This window comes from Typopeltis vanoorti, chromosome 24 (assembly GCF_054136105.1).
Source record: "Typopeltis vanoorti isolate ZY-2024b chromosome 24, IOZ_Tvanoo_1.0, whole genome shotgun sequence".
Taxonomy (NCBI): Eukaryota; Metazoa; Arthropoda; class Arachnida; order Uropygi; family Thelyphonidae; genus Typopeltis; species Typopeltis vanoorti.
In genome coordinates this window covers 78,421,425-78,437,623 of record NC_143572.1, presented here as the reverse complement: position 1 = coordinate 78,437,623, position 16,199 = coordinate 78,421,425, and the positions used below count along the sequence as shown (strand labels likewise).

At 35.7% G+C, this 16,199-nt stretch overlaps 1 protein-coding gene across 3 annotated transcripts in view; it reads right to left on the bottom strand.

Annotated features, from left to right (window-relative positions):
- The window catches only part of stck (LIM zinc finger domain containing stck), a 200,737-nt gene that overhangs the window by 65,506 nt on the left and 119,032 nt on the right, over positions 1 to 16,199 (bottom strand). For all 3 annotated transcript variants that reach the window (XM_090413969.1, XM_090413968.1, XM_090413967.1), the window contains exon 3: positions 11,133 to 11,178. In XM_090413969.1, coding sequence (XP_090270095.1) covers positions 11,133 to 11,178 — 46 coding nt within the window. The remainder of the gene's footprint in view (positions 1 to 11,132; positions 11,179 to 16,199) is intronic.

The window sequence follows — 16,199 nt, the reverse complement described above, 5'->3', positions numbered from 1 at the left end:
ATGGATGCTGGCAACCATAAACTCTCCACTTCACTCTAACCATGTACAAACATAGGCAGCTGCTGGTCAACATCCATAAGCCATCGAACTCTCAACTCACTGAACCAACTTCTCATCTTCCTCCTTCATTTGGTATACCCATGTCCCTGTCTTCCCATTTTCACCAACAAATACAACCAGCCAGGTTTTTGAGACATGCATTAACACATTCCTTTCTTCTCTATGATCACTTGCTCTCACACATGACACTAATATTATAGGTCACAAAACCTCTTGGTTATGAAGTTGATAAAAATAAGGATCTATATTTAAGTTTTGATCTATATTTGTAGTTTATGGAAAAAAATATATAGGATAGTAGTGAAGACAAAAACCATTCAACACCCCATAATTATATGGAGTAAATGGACATAATACATAGCAATATATATATAACCTATTTCAACTCTAACAACGGAAGGATTTGGTTAGTTAGTTTATATTTATTTGGCACAAAAACTACAAAGGTCATACTGTGCCATACTAAGTTACAACATTAGCATTTACAGAAAATTGTAAACAACATGTCTTTACAAGAATCTAGTTTCACAAAGCAGCATCTCTAGATAAACAGAACTGTCGCAGAGGGCACAGCAAAACAAGGTCAGAGGTCATTACAGTAGTGCAAAAATTATTATCAATATAAGTTAATACATGAAACACTAAGCCAAGGAATGCAGTATCTACATATATGTAAAATTATAATAGATGCCTTTATAGCAGTACAAAAATAGGCAAAAAGGGATTATTATACAATATGCATGGATGAAAGTTAAATTTAGCAATGCAGTATAAACAGAATTTAGCAATACATATAAACAGAATTACTAGAAAGTACACAAATAGGTAAGATGTCCTATAGCACTACATGATTATTCAAAAAATAAAGTAGTAAATAAGATGCATACAACAAAATGTATGTTAAGTGATGCAGTATCTACATATAAACAAAATTACTGTAAAGATTTCAGCAGTGCTTAAATAGATAACTATAGGTTAACATATGTATATACAAAACAAGGCAAGGAAAGCAGTGTCTACATCTAGTAAGATTACAACAAACATTATTATACTAATACTTCAAGAGTCAGAAAGGAATTATTATACAGCATTGATGCATAAAACTTAAGTTTGGCATTATGGTATTTATATATTAACAAAATTACAGCAGGGTGATACAAATATACAAGATTAAGGCCTATGGTAATACATAATTGGTCAGATTTAACCTAATGAATAACATGTATGTATAAAAGTTAAGTTAAGCAAAAAAAGTCCTTTCTTTTAGGCTTGCACGGTGATCCGAATGCATTTTTGAAAATTATGGAGACAACTACCGTGTTTGAATAAAAACTTTAGTTTAATATAACTAAAATCTACATTTGGCGTTTCGACCTTTATGTCAAGGTCAACTTCTGGAGCATACAACTATACACAGGAAACAAGCTATACTACAATCAAACTGGTTTGTTAAAGACACTGACCAACCGCTACAACAATTGTTGGCCTGACCTCTGGTGAGGAAAAATAAAATAAAATAAAATAAAATAAAAAATAAAATAAAGAAAAAATTAAATAAAAAATTATACATCAATGCTAGAGTCCTATTATTAGTGTTGTCTACTATATACATATATTAACATCATTCCAGCCAGTTGGTATGGAATGGTTTCTAATACTAGCTAAGGATTGGCTAGAGTCCTGACTTATGCTGGATCTTTTATCCTAGGTAGGCTGAATGTGTGCCATCCAGATCCTTGGAATTTTCATGTCATCTTTGTTGTTGATATTTGGGTGGTTTATCAGGATTTCGCAGGATTCCTTAAATTTCCTTTCATACCAGGTTTTTGTGCAGTGTAAGGAGCAGGTGCTTTTCCAGTTGATTTGGTGTAAGGTGTTGAGTGCGTGGTCTCGTGGTGTGCGCAAGCAAAAAAGTATTTACATATAAACAAATTTATGGTCAAATGTGTTTGTACAAATTAATTCTTTCTAAAAAATTAAAAACATCATGCAATTTGCCCGAGTCTGCTAGCATTTCCCTGAGTATATATGGCTTGGTTAGATAGGTGAAAATTTCATTCCTCTCTTGTGTAAATTTTTGACAATCTACCAGAATATGATGAATAGTGAGATGTGTGTTGCATTTTTCACATATGGGAGGGTCATCAGCTCTCAGTAAATGAGAATGCTTAAGGTGACTGTGACCTATGCGGAGCCTAGCAAGGACAACCTCCTCCCTTCTCTTTGTACGTTGACTAGAATGAAAGTGTTTAATTTCAGGTTTAATGTTATATAATTTGTTTGTTGATGCTTCTTGCCATGTTAACTCCCACTGAGCAATTAGCTTTAATCTTATAAGTTGTCTGTATATGAAACTGTCAAACAGTATGTGGAGAAGGTATGAGCCGATTTAGCATCTGCATCTGCAGCCTCATTTCCTTTGATTCTGATGTGGCTAGGAATCCAGCAGAACTGTACATCAAAATTAAGGATTTTCATTTTGTGAAGCAGGTGTAGCACCTCATAAAGTACTGGATGCAGATTATACATAGGAGAGGAGATAGCATGTAAAGAGCTCAATGAGTCTGTATAAATTATACACTTTTGGTAGCAGTTTTCTTTTATATGCACAAGTGCAAGTTGAATGGCATGTAACTCTGCTGTATAATTACTGCAGTCTGGTGGGATCTGATTTGAGATAATAATGTCAGGAAACACAGCAGCACAACCATCAGTATAGACGGTAAAGAAATCAGCGTGTGCTGCTCTGTGTGCATTAAACAATTGCAGGTAAATGGATGATGGGGTATAAGATTTCTGTAGCTGACAAAGTGAGAGGTTGCAGGATGGTGTGCAAACCTGCCATGGAGGAATGCTGTTATGTTTAGCGTAGCTAATGTTATCAACATTTATACTAACAGCTTGCACAGTTTCTTTAATATGCATACCAAAAGGATGTATAGCAGTTTGATGTGTGTGATACTGAGCTTCCCAATGCAGAGAGAAGATACTATTCCACGTAGGGTGATCTGGGAGAGATTTTATTTTTAGGGCGTAATTAAGAGACAACTGTTTCCGTCGAAGTGATAGAGCCGGTTCATTTGCTTCAACATAGACTCTTTGAGTGGGTGAGGTGTGAAAGGCACCAGTAGCTATCTGTATACCCTGATGGTGGATGGAATCCAACCATCGTAGGTTATTCTGTCTTGCAGAACCATAGACTTGGGACCCATAATCCAGCTTTGAACGTATAAGTGCACGATAAAGATGGAGCAATGAAGCTCAATCAGCACCCCACTCAGTAGAGGATAGAGTGCGAAGGAGGTTCAAAGTTCTCTTGCACTTTTCTCTTAGTTGATGAATGTGTGCTAGAAATGCGAGTTTTCTGTCAAAGATGAGTCCTAAGAACTTGGTTTCTAGCTACTGGAATAACAGTACGTCCCATTCTTAGTTCAGGATCTGGGTGATGAGTGCGTTTTCAACAAAAGTGTACATACACACTTTTTTCTGTTGAAAACCTAAACCCATTATTAAGAGTCCACAGAGAGATATGATCAATTGCTTGCTAAAGTTGTCCTTTAATTACCCTCATGTTACGTGAGTGACAGTAAATTGTGAAGTCATCAACATATAGAGCACTGTCTACAGTGGGAGGAAGCTGTTCAACGATCGAGTTAATTTTAATAGCAAAAAAGTTCCACTTAAGACAGAGCCTTGGGGAACACCTTGTTCTTGATGATATGGTCGAGATAGCATACTTCCCACTCCGACTTGAAAAGTTCACCTGGACAGAAAGTTTTTAATAAATATAGGGAGGTGTCCTTTGAGACCTAGGTTATAGAGGTCTTTTAATATGCCATATCTCCAGGCTGTGTCATAGGCTTTTTCCATGTCAAAAAAAAAACTGAGACAAGATGTTCTTGCTTCAGAATGCATCTCTTATACAAGTTTCTAACCGAACTAAATGATCTAAAGTTGATCGATGTCTACGGAAACCACATTGTGTATTGGAGAGAAGACTGTTGCTTTCTAAATACCAGAGAAGTCTGGCATTAACCATTTTCTCTAGTATTTTACAAAGACAGCTGGTCAGAGCAATGGGTCGATAATTATTTGCTTGTGTTGGATCTTTTTCTGGTTTTGGGATAGCAATGACAATTGACTTATGCCAAGAATTTGGAAACTCTTCCTCTGCAAGTATTCTATTGTATAATAAGAGAAGAAGAGCCATAGAAGATGATGGTAGATGTTTCATAATGGATGTCATCAGGGAATACTGCAATAGGGTGAGATTGTAGGAGAGCTCTTTTTAATTCCTCCTTGACAAATGGCTGATTATATGGCTGAAGAATGTTGGTAAAAAAATTAAGCCTTTGTTTCTCTTGCTGCTCTTTCAGTATTAAAAATTCCGGAGAATACGAAGCTGTTGCTGAGATTTCAGCAAAAGTTTCTCCCAAAGTATCTGCAATAGCTTTGGGATCAGCAAGAACACTTCCATTATAGTATAAGGTGGACAAATAGTGAGTACTATATCTGCCTTTCATTTTCTGGATTTTATCCCATACAATTTTTGGACTGGTCATTTGATTAATCGATGTAGTAAACTGGATCCATGATTGTTTTTGACTCTGATGTCTTACATAATGTGCTTTGGCTTGAGCACGCTTGAAAGTTATTAAATTTGATGTGGTGGGGTATCTACAAAATATGCTCCATGCTCTGTGTTGATCTTTTTTGGCTGCCTGACATTCTGGGTTCCACCAAGGTTTTGGATATTCTGGAAATCGAGATGATGTTTTTGGGATGGAGGTTGTTGCTACCTGGACAATGCATTCTGTTATATATTTTATAGCTTCATTGATAGGTGTTTGACTGATGGCATCAGCCATCAGTTTGGATTGTTTGTAGTCTATTACCCAACTATTGTCTCCATTTTGGCGTTTTTCTTCTAGTTGTTTTCGGAGTTGGCGTCTTTGTTCTCTCTGGGAAAAGGTTAAATCAGGTCGAGCACGTATGAGCAACTGGGAGCAAGTGTCCTTTAGCTTGTTGCTTATCGCTGTTATAAATTTGGTTGTGCTTATTGGTGAGTCACAGGTCACTTTCACGAAACATGGATGATTCGTCCCGTCCTTTCTTTTGTTTATGGGTCTGAAACAATGGCATTTGACGATGTTTCTGGGATCGAATTTGCATTCTCCTGCAAGTTTGCCGATGTCTTCTTTTAGGGATTTACTGTTTTCTGTCGGAAAGTTCAGGATAACAGCATCGAGCTTCCTATTTTCAGCCTCGAACAACTCATGTACCGATGATGTGATTAGTTCACGAAGTTCGTTAGCAGGCACGGGCGCTTATCGTTGAGCGTCTCGAGCTTAGTTCCAACTTTCCGATTTTGGAGAAGGTATCGATGATGATATTAAGCTGCTGCTCAAGGTTTGCAACTCTTTTGCCTAGGTTTAGTATCTGTTTTACAGAAGGGAGGCACATCGTACAGAAGTAGGGCTGGTTTAGATCGGTGAAAAGCTTGTGTGCCGATACATTTATTTTCGCGCAAGAAATATATATATCCAGTTGCAGCAGAAATCGCACAATATACCTTTTTTCCCTTCTTTGACTTCTGTTTTACAGCTGCGGTACTTCTTAATGTCATTCGGTTTGTTGTTGATCGAAAACGCTACGCTGACGGGACTCGAAGTAGTCTTCCATTGTTGGCTTTTGTTGCCGCCATCTTTATTTCGGATGGTAGGCATAGTGCTTTCACGTGGCTGTTTTTAAGTTGTAAAATATAGCAGACTTAATGGCCTATGGGTACTTATGAGTTGTACTGTAGTAGTTAGCTGCTTAGTACCTTCTGCTACTTTTTCGTTTGCCTCTTATTTTGTACAAAAAACACTTGCAGTTACAATAAAATGCGGGAGCACAAATTTAACGTTAATTATTCCGTTGAATAGTTATTGCAATCATCTTTATTTCTTTCTTTTTTTTTTTTTTTTAATAAATTGGGATAACCAATGCTTTTTTCCAAAAATCCAGAAATCCAGACCACATTAAAGAATTTCAGAAATTTTTTGCCTGTATTTTTGTACAGTTCTATACTCGTCTTCTCCTGGTGTTTTCCTATTTTTCATCTTATTTATTGTATTTTTCTATTAGATCATTCTTTGTTGTATAAAATTTTATTTCTTTATTATCATCATTCTAGAGATTTTGAAAATAAGTTACTCATTTTTCTAAATATATTTTATTTTCTCTGCCTTTTCTTTTATTTCTTTGTTCATGTATTTTATAGGTGTTTTTTTGGTTGGGGCTTATATATCATTTTCTAGTTCTGTAACACATTGTTCCATCTCTCTCTCTCTGCATGATTTTTCCTTACTTTTCATTTTGAAATTTTACTGCTTCTTTTGTACTCTACATTTGCTTCTACTGTCTCGGAATTTAGCTGTTTCTTGTAACTTTTTTTTTTTTAAATTATCTTTTCTATTTCTTTGTCCCAGTTTCTTAGTTAGTGCTTTCTATTCCATTTGCTATTTACACTAGTGGCCAAAATTGTGGAAATCTTTTGGAAAAAGTGTATTTTTGAGGTTTGATGGCTCATAACACCACTTTTTTTTGGTGTAATACCATAAAATTATATATCAATGGAAAGATAATTTAATCAAGAATGTAATGCAATAACTTTTATTAAGGATTTTTTATTAGAACAGCAGTTATAAAGAAGAAAAGTGAAACATAGAAAAAATGAGATATACAAAAATTCTCACAATGTGAGTTAATACGTAGTTGGGAAACCTTTAGCGTTAATCATGGTCTTACAACGCCTTCCCATGGAGTGAACCAAGTTTTTTAGTTCTGCAGCTGTTATAATGTGAAACCAAGATGAATTATTGCTTCTATTAATTGGGTTTTATTGGTTGGTTGCTTCTGACTAACAAGTTTCTTTAGTCAGCTCCATAGATTTTCGATTGGGTTAAGGTCTGGGCTATTCCCAGGCCATTCCAGCAGTGAAATATGATTATCTTGAAACCACTTTTTGCACACAGCAGCAACATGACAGAGCTGAATCCTGTTGAAATATAAATGCTTTGTTATCTTGGAAAAGATCATGTGCGGAAGGCTTCAGTTTGGGCTCAAGTATTTCATTTATGTATTTTTGGGCATTTATATTCCCATTAATCACGCAAATTCTGCCCACACCTTTTGATGTCATACAACCCCAGATCATAACACTAAGTGGGTGTTTCACGGTAGGTGTAATGCAATCAGGATGCAAATCTTCTCTGATTCTTCTCCTTACATATTTTTATGCCATCACTACCAAACAGGGAGATTTTGGTCTCATCACTCCAAATAACTGTTCCATTGTTCCGCTGTCCAGTTAACATGAGTTTTAGCCCAATTTAATCTTTTCAACCTCTGTTTTAGAGATAAAAATGGCATTTTTCATGGAATTCTAGCATTTAGACCAAATTCCTGCAGTCTGCACCGAACAGTTCTTGCACTCAACTTCACATTGTATTGCACCATTTCATCTTGTATACACCCAGATGATTATCTCCTGTCACATAGGCACAGTCTCTCAATTCTTCTATCATCACTTGCTGTTGTGCACCTTTTCCTGCCTTTACCAGTCTGGTTTTGTAGTGACTGAGTCTCGTTATACCTCTTCAAAAATTTAGAAATGTCACCTCAATTTTTCTTCTAATTTCTTCATAACTGTAGTTCACTTAATGTTTGCCTTGTTCACCTAATAGTACTATTTTGCATCACTTTCTGAGTGCCCAGTCAACTCTTTGCACCATTTCTTTAATTTTATTACATTTTACAAGCTCACTAAATGAAAGAACACAAAAAAAAACCCAACCAACTTGATAGCAATCACATAACACACTGACAAATGTCCTCCTCTCACCTCCAATACATGACATCAATAGCTGAATACTACTGTAACCTTGTTGGCTCATTGCCAAAACAAGATGACACCTGATTGGTTCTCTAAACACTCATGCTCATTGGCTACATTCAAATGAAGAAAAGCTACTTCATATCAACCTAAGCAAGTTGTGCTTCTTTTTTCTGGTTATTTGGCTATAACTTTTCATAGAATACAGATAGCTGAACAAACTTCCATTGATATATATAATTTTATGGTATTACACCAAAAAAAAAAAGTGGTGTTATGAGCCATCAAACCTCAAAAATACACTTTTTCCAAAAGGTTTCCACAATTTTGGCCACTAGTGCATTCCTAAGCTTCCTGTTGCTGCTTTTGTCAGAATTTCCCATTCCTCTTCTGACTCATATATGGTTTCTGTTTTTAAATCAGTGCATTTCTGATATTGTTGACTAATATGGAGATCTTGTAATGAAGAAATTTCGTAACTTGGTTGATAGTTATTTTACGCATTATTTATTTTTAGCCATTTTGGTTTAAACTGAATTTTTGATAACACCTTATAATGATCAGAGTTTAATTCAAAGCCCTGATATACTCTTACATCTAGGATTAACTTGGCTAATTTAAATTTTGCAATATTGTAGTCAATAACTGACTTACATCCTCTGGCTGACCATGTCTATTTATGCATTTGACCTAACTCAATTTAATAACTATTATTATAAGAAAAGGATAAACTAAGAAAATACACAGGACCACAGAAAACATTAACTGCATGTTATATTATTGTTATTATTATTACGGGACATCTCCAAGGGGTCTAAAGAATCATCGATGGAGGGCACCTACTCTACAACTCTCCATCTCCGCCACTCAATCCACCAACTACAGCAAACCGCATCATCTATACCAATGATGTCTACTGCCCACCACCACTAGTATTTTCACAAAAAATCACAAACATCCATGCCCATGGCAGGATTCAAACCCACAGCCTTTTGGCTGGAGAATGGATACAGAGAACAGGAATGATGGCAAATTAAATTTAGAAATAGTGAGAAAATTTACAGCTTATTCTCATCCTATAGCAAATTTATGCGGACTGCAGGAATAATTTGTGATAGTGGATAGTTTGCTATAGTGATCCACCCTTCCCTTAATAATAGTACTATATATAAGACTTTAGTAGTCAGGTCGTCTGATTAATTTGCTATATTGAGATAACAATTTGAGATAGTGAAAGTCTAGTGCATATGGAATAAGACAGAAATTAGCCAAAATGCTAAACTAGTAATATACAAGATGGTATTCCAACCAATTCTTGTAGATTTGAGTAATGAGTTAGATATATTATATAAGAGGTTCTCAAACATACAATACGACAGTACCATATGCTCTGTGTTTGGGAAAGTGATTAGAGAAAAGAAAGGAATCTGTTAACTTTTTGAAGATCTGGGGGAAATGGCATGAGGAAGACTATTAGAAAGGATTGGAGGGGGGGGCATACCAAATGAAGAAAGCGGATGAGAAGTTGGTTTGGCGAGTCTGGAGATGAATGGGAATATTAATATTGACCAGCAGATACTTGTGTTCATACATGATTAGAGGGAAGTGGGAGAATGGTGGTACCTAGTTCAGTGGAACAGTGTTCACTAGAATACCTATAAAAAAAGACAAAAGCAGGGACAGAACACCTATGGGAAAGTTATGAAATTGTCAATGAGAGAGAGAGAGAGAAGAGACCATCATCATCATCTCTTAAGTAACTAGCTTCTCACTCATCATGTGAGAAGAACAATATTCTAAGGTTAGGCTAATTTTGGATTTGTAGGAAGTTAGGAATTAAGCAGAAGAGTAGTAACGTTCACAATGAAAAATAATGCCAAGCTGTTTGGAGGCTAAAGAGAGTAAGGACATGCATTTATACCAGGATAGGCTAGATGTGAAAGTCAGCCCAAGAAGAGAAAACAGATATAAGTTATGAGAAAAATTACAGGAGTAAAAGATGGTATCATTAGCAGAATCATTAAAAATGAAGTTATTAGATAAGAACTTATTATTATTCAAGTAAACAGAGCAAACCTAAGGGGATAATTCACTTAAATAGAATGAAAGGAGAAAACGTTAGCAAAGTGTTTGATGGAGGTTGACTGGGGGAAACCCTCAGGATGAACAGGATAAAATTTAAAAGACCTGAAATGTTAGTGTGAACAATGTTGAAGATCTCACAAATATTAGATTAAATAAATAAATCTGCTAACATCTTGTATTCTCTAAAAGGAATAGGCGAGGCCGTTTTAGCCCTATTTAGAAGATTGCCAATACGTAACTAGTAATAATGCCAACTTAATCATGTAGTACTATCATATCATGCTATATGCTATGATATTAATACTAATATTAGACAGATTAGTAATTTGATAATTCGTACTAATCTCATGGCTTTAGTTGCTCAGCCATTTTCATCCAAGTCCCTACCCAGGACTTTACTACAACTCTCCCTCAATCTTTTTCTTAGATATCCTTCTATCTTTATCTCTCATATATATAAAATCTGCTTTAAAACACAGATCGAAATTTCTAGTTAAGAGATTCGGAAGAGAAGTATTAAGGTTGATAATTTCAAAATTTGCATGACTGAAGTGTTTCTAGACTCCTATATACATTTTCAAAAAACCTAGAAATCTGATGATCCAGAAATCATTTTAATCTTGCTAGTCCAGCTAATGGCAATTTTGAACTGCATTTGGGATTAACCAAAATGCAAAAAAGAGAAAATAGTCCTTAACTAATACAAAACCTATAATGTACTTGCTAAATTATAATTGCCAAAAAATTATATTCTTATTTAATCCTTTACCCAAGTAATCCCATAATGCAAAATGCAAAGCACACTACCTTTCAGAAAAATATAATGCTTTGCATTATATTTTTCTGAAATCTCCATACCAGTTTCTATCTTTATTCAGGTGTCATCAGCAGAAGCTAGACCCATGAAGATACAAAGGTTGAATTAATGCAGAAGTCATATTTTTCATATACAAGTAGCAAAAAGGTGTATTATTAAGTCATGGAGATACTTCATATACAAACTTTGTTTGCTTAGACTTGGGTAAAGGACCGAACAAGAATATAATTTCTTGGCAAGTAAAATTTACTTTCGAACCAAGTGAAAAAACTTTCTACACAGTGCACTTACCTCATAAAAAATGCCATCAGGAAAAGGTCGAAAGCACTGACAACACCTAGAACAATTAACAACTACATTATTATTAACAACAAATTGCATTAATTACTAATTTGTTATTACCATTACTAACCACATGTTCAAGGAGTTAAAGTATAAATCAGATTAAATCTCCTTTGGACTCACTTGGATTAGTACAATTCTGTATACAAATTCCAGTCTGTTATTAAATTAAGTTATCATTACTGTATTAAAACAAGATTATAATCAGGATTTTCTTTCTAAACAAACTGACTCTGATTAACGTTGCCACTAATTATTCTATTCTCAATCCCGTTTCATATTTTTTTTTTTTTTTGGGTACTAATCCATAATATGGCAGCTTCAAAATATGCCAAAAGCTAAAAAATCTTATTAAGGAGATATTAAATCCCACATTGTTTTAAAACTGAATAAGAAACTCAAAGATCGGAAATCAAAGAGTTTCATGCCGAATATAGTAACTATAAACGTATCAGCGACTACTAGCATAAGCTAAAGCACGTAGTTCAAGTACGTAGTACAAACTAGGGCAACTCGTTGCAAAGGTGGAGAAAGTTCTGATCGCTATTCTTAGTATTTTCCATAATGTAAAACCCATCTTCTAGGAGATGTATGATGTTATACGTTATGGTGGGAGGTCACTACCCAGACCGGTTTCGATCTTTATTGAGATCTCATCAGTGAGTAGCTAGACCAAAGAATAATACTAAGGATATAGCGAAAAAAACTTATATACTCTGCTACACGAGTTGTCAAAAAGGTGCACCCATAAATTATTTAAAGTAAAGAGCCAATAGGCTTCATTTCGGCGATGTAAACATTATTTGAATTAAGGAGATATTAAATCCCATATTGTTTTAAAACCGAATAAGAAACTCAAAGATCGGAAACAAAGAGTTTCATGCCTAGGAGATGGGTTTTACATTATGGAAAATACTAAGAATAGCGATCAGAACTTTATCCGCCTTTGCAACGAGTTGCCCTAGTTTGTACTGCATACTTGAACTACATGCTTTAGCTTACGCTAGTAGTCGCCGATACGTTTATAGTTACTATATTCGGCATGAAACTCTGATTCTGATCTTTGAGTTTCTTATTCGGTTTTAAAACAATGTGGGATTTAATATCCCCTTAATTTAAATAATGTTTACATTGCCGAAATGAAGCCTATTGGCTCTTTACTTTAAATAAGCTAAAAAATCTGTTTGACATTTATCTCCAGGCTATTAATATAGTGTATATTAATAGCCTACATTTCTCATTTTCCTTTATGAGTTGATTAAAGTTCCTTTTAAGGCTGTCCTGTCTCTCTCTCTCTCTCTCTCCCCACTTTCCATAAAATGAATTTCATCTATCAGTATCCTGTATGGCCCTTTCAGAAGTTTGTAAGTCTCTATCATATAACCACTTTTTTGTCCTGTTTGCTAGAAACTACACTCCACAAATTTCTTTTGCGTAAAGTGTGTCCTGCTTGGCCATTCCCCATGTCATAACTATAGGATCACTCTCCCTTATCTATGAAAGAACTATATTATTTTAAATCTTTAAATAAAACAGTGTATCACACCAATGCAGGTAATAAAGATAACCAACTTGCTATTCCAATATTATTGGAAAAGCAAATTTTACTGTGTGTACGTGACAGCAGCACCACCAACTCCACTTAAAAAGGGATTGGGAATGTTCAGGCAGTTATTTGAATGACTGATGAATTGTGCTCACATGCATCCTACCTTGCCTCAGCATGCTTTACTTGTTAAGTTGTTTTACCTTAAACAGTGCAATGCCATAGAGGCCCTTCGGGAATTTAGAAGGCTTCACATAACCTGCGTACAGGCCTATGTCAGCTGTAGCAGTGAGAGCTACGATTAAGAAATTTGAAGAAACTGGATCACTAGGAGTTAGATCTGGCAGAAGACAGAAAGCAGTGCAAGAAGAGACTGTAACAGACATTGTTACTGTGGTGTTCAACGACACAGGGACCAGTACTGGTCCAAGTGCTCATGCCATAGCTCGCAAACTAGATATGGCTTATGGTACAGTATGGAAAATCTTACAGAAAATGCTTCCCTTCTATCCATATATGTTTAGTCATGTGTAAGCACTAACTACTGCAGATTATGATAAGCACATGACCTTCGCGCTAACGTTTCTTTCCCGAATGGAGATCAACAATGACTGGCTTTGGAGAATATTGTGGGGGCGATGAGGCTCAATTTTATTTGAATGGGTCAGTCAACACTCACAACTGCAGAATTTGGGCATCTGAACATTCCCAAGCGATCCAACAAGTACCGCTGCATTCTCCAAAAGTAACCATGTGGTGAGGCTTTTTTTCAAAATAGGACCATACTTTTTTGAGCATATTACCCATACAGGTTCTGTAACCTATTCCATTACTGGAGAGATTTATCAAGAAATGCTGAAAAATTTTGTCATTCCTGCATTGCAGCAAAGACAATGTTTGAACTCTATAATTTTTATGCAGGATGGGGCACGGCTACACATTGAACGTTCAGTACAGTGCCTTTTACGCCAGCATTTCAGTAATGAGAGGGTTATCAGTCATTTCTTTCCAACGGCATGGCTGCCTCGATCCCCCGGACATCACACCATGTGACTTTTGGCTGTGGGGGTATTTGAAATCTGTTGTGTATGTTGGTGGCATTCCCAGCTTGCATGTTGAAAGAGAACATAAAATGGGCTGTTATGAACATCCAATCCGACTCCTTATGCTCAGCTGTAGAGCATGTCGCACACCGAATGCAACTTGTTGTACACAAGAAAAGTCAGCACATTGAAAATCATGTATGTGGTCCAGGGGATCCTGATTCTGAAGAATAGAACATTATTTCCTGTGAGTTCAATCACCACATTAATTTCCATGTCTCTTGCAAGTTGTTGTTTTAGTTTAATTATTATTATTATCATTGTAATGTGCCACATATCCAGCTGGAACGAGTGATGCAGTTGTAGCTTACACTGTTGAAATGTTATTCCATTTTATCTGCCTTTAATGTAATTATCCACTTGTTTTCGGCTCTGCCAGCACCAAAATTTTCTCTATCGGTAACTTTTGGTACTAAATCTTTTTTTTGCAGAAATCATCTCCCCATGCCTTCAAAAGTCTCAATATAAAATTTGGTCTCATTCCGTTTATTGGTTTTAGCTACAGATGCCTCCAAAGAGGGAAAGTTATTTTATGGCCACCCAGTATATGTGTGTGTGTATATATATATATATATATTTCCCCCCCCCCCCCTGATAGCCAAAATTTATTCCAAAAAGATTTAAAATATGATCAGTGATTAAAATTGGGTGTTTCTCCAGGTAAATTAGTGAACTCCAATACTTTTATTTGGACTATTTTGCATGTAAATAGTAACAAATTACAACTGGTACTAATTTTATGTCAATGTGATTGGAGCTATCAACTAGTAAAGTGATGAAATTAACTTAGTATGAATCCATAATTACTTGCCCCAATATCCATGGGGAAAGCATATTAACATAATTGGTCATGTTATGGTTTGTGAGCAACAATAATAATGTTGTACAACAAAAAGAAATTGCTAAATGAAACAAGCAATGATAGAACAGTGGTAAAAAACACTCAACAGGCATACATTCAGGAATACATATCCATACTTGAAATAGAAAAAGCCATCAAAGGCTTGAAATGTGGAAAGGCAGCAGGAGTAGATGATATTTGACCAGAAATGCTGAAGTATGGTGGTATAAAAGTCTTACAGTGGCTGCACTGCATATTTCAGAAAACCTGGACAGAGGGACGAATTCCTGATGATTGGAGTAGAGCTCTCATAGTACCCATATATAAAAAGGGAAATAAAACTGAATGTGAGAATTACAGAGGTATTTCGCTACTGAGTGTCCCTAGCAAGATCTATGCAAGTATTCTTGAGAAATGGTTGAGAAGAATTGTAGAAGAAAAGCTTGGTGAAGAACAAGCTGGATTCTGGCCAAATAGAGGCTGTCAGGATCAGATCTTCACTTTACGACAATTCAATGAGAAAGGATGGGAATATAACAAAGAACTGTATTTAAGTTTTGTCGATCTGGAAAAGGCATATGACAAGGTGCCAAGAGAGAAGCTATTCAATACGCTACAGTTATATGGTGTCAATGGGGCATTATATCAAGCAATACTTTGTCTTCATTTGAGTTGTGAGTCAGCAGTTAGAATTGAAGGAAGTACAGGAAGATGGTTTAATATTAAATCTGGTGTGAGACAAGGATGTACATTATCCCCTCTGTTATTCATTATCTATATGGATCACATTATGAAGGAAAGTGGTATTAAACATGATATCAAAATTGGAGATGTTAATGTCAGCTCTTTGCTTTATGCGGACGATGTTATACTTATCAATATATCTGCTATGAGTCTGCAAGATTCCTTGACTAAATTGAATAACTGTTGTAATATATATGGTATGAAGGTCAGCAATAAAAAGACAAAGACAATGAAAATAGGCAGAATCACTGAAAATGTCAACTGCATTGTGAACGGAGAACCTGTGGAACAAGTAAAACATTTCACCTACTTAGGCACGATTTTCAGTAAAGATGGTAAATTAAATATGGAAATAGACAACAAAATCAATAAAGCTGGTATAGCAGGAAGTCAACTGAATAAATTCATATGGAATTAGAGAGAAATTAGTCAGAACACTAAATTAGCTGTATATAAGACAGTGTTCAAACCAGTTTTCACTTATGAATCTGAGAGCTGGGTCAGAAGTAAAACACTTGACTAAAGACTAGAGAGACCACAGATATGAGAATCCTGAGAAAGATTAGGGGCATGAACAGATGGCATCAATGGCAATATCATATTAAAAACAAGGATATTAGGAAAGAACTTGACATTGTCAGCATACAGGAATGCATTAGCAGAGCTAATCTCAGGTGGTATGGTCATTTAAACAGAATGGGCAAGGAAAGTTTGGCAGAACACGTGTTCTATGCCAGGTTGGCAGGAAAATGACCCAGAGGAAGACCAAGATATAGGTGGAT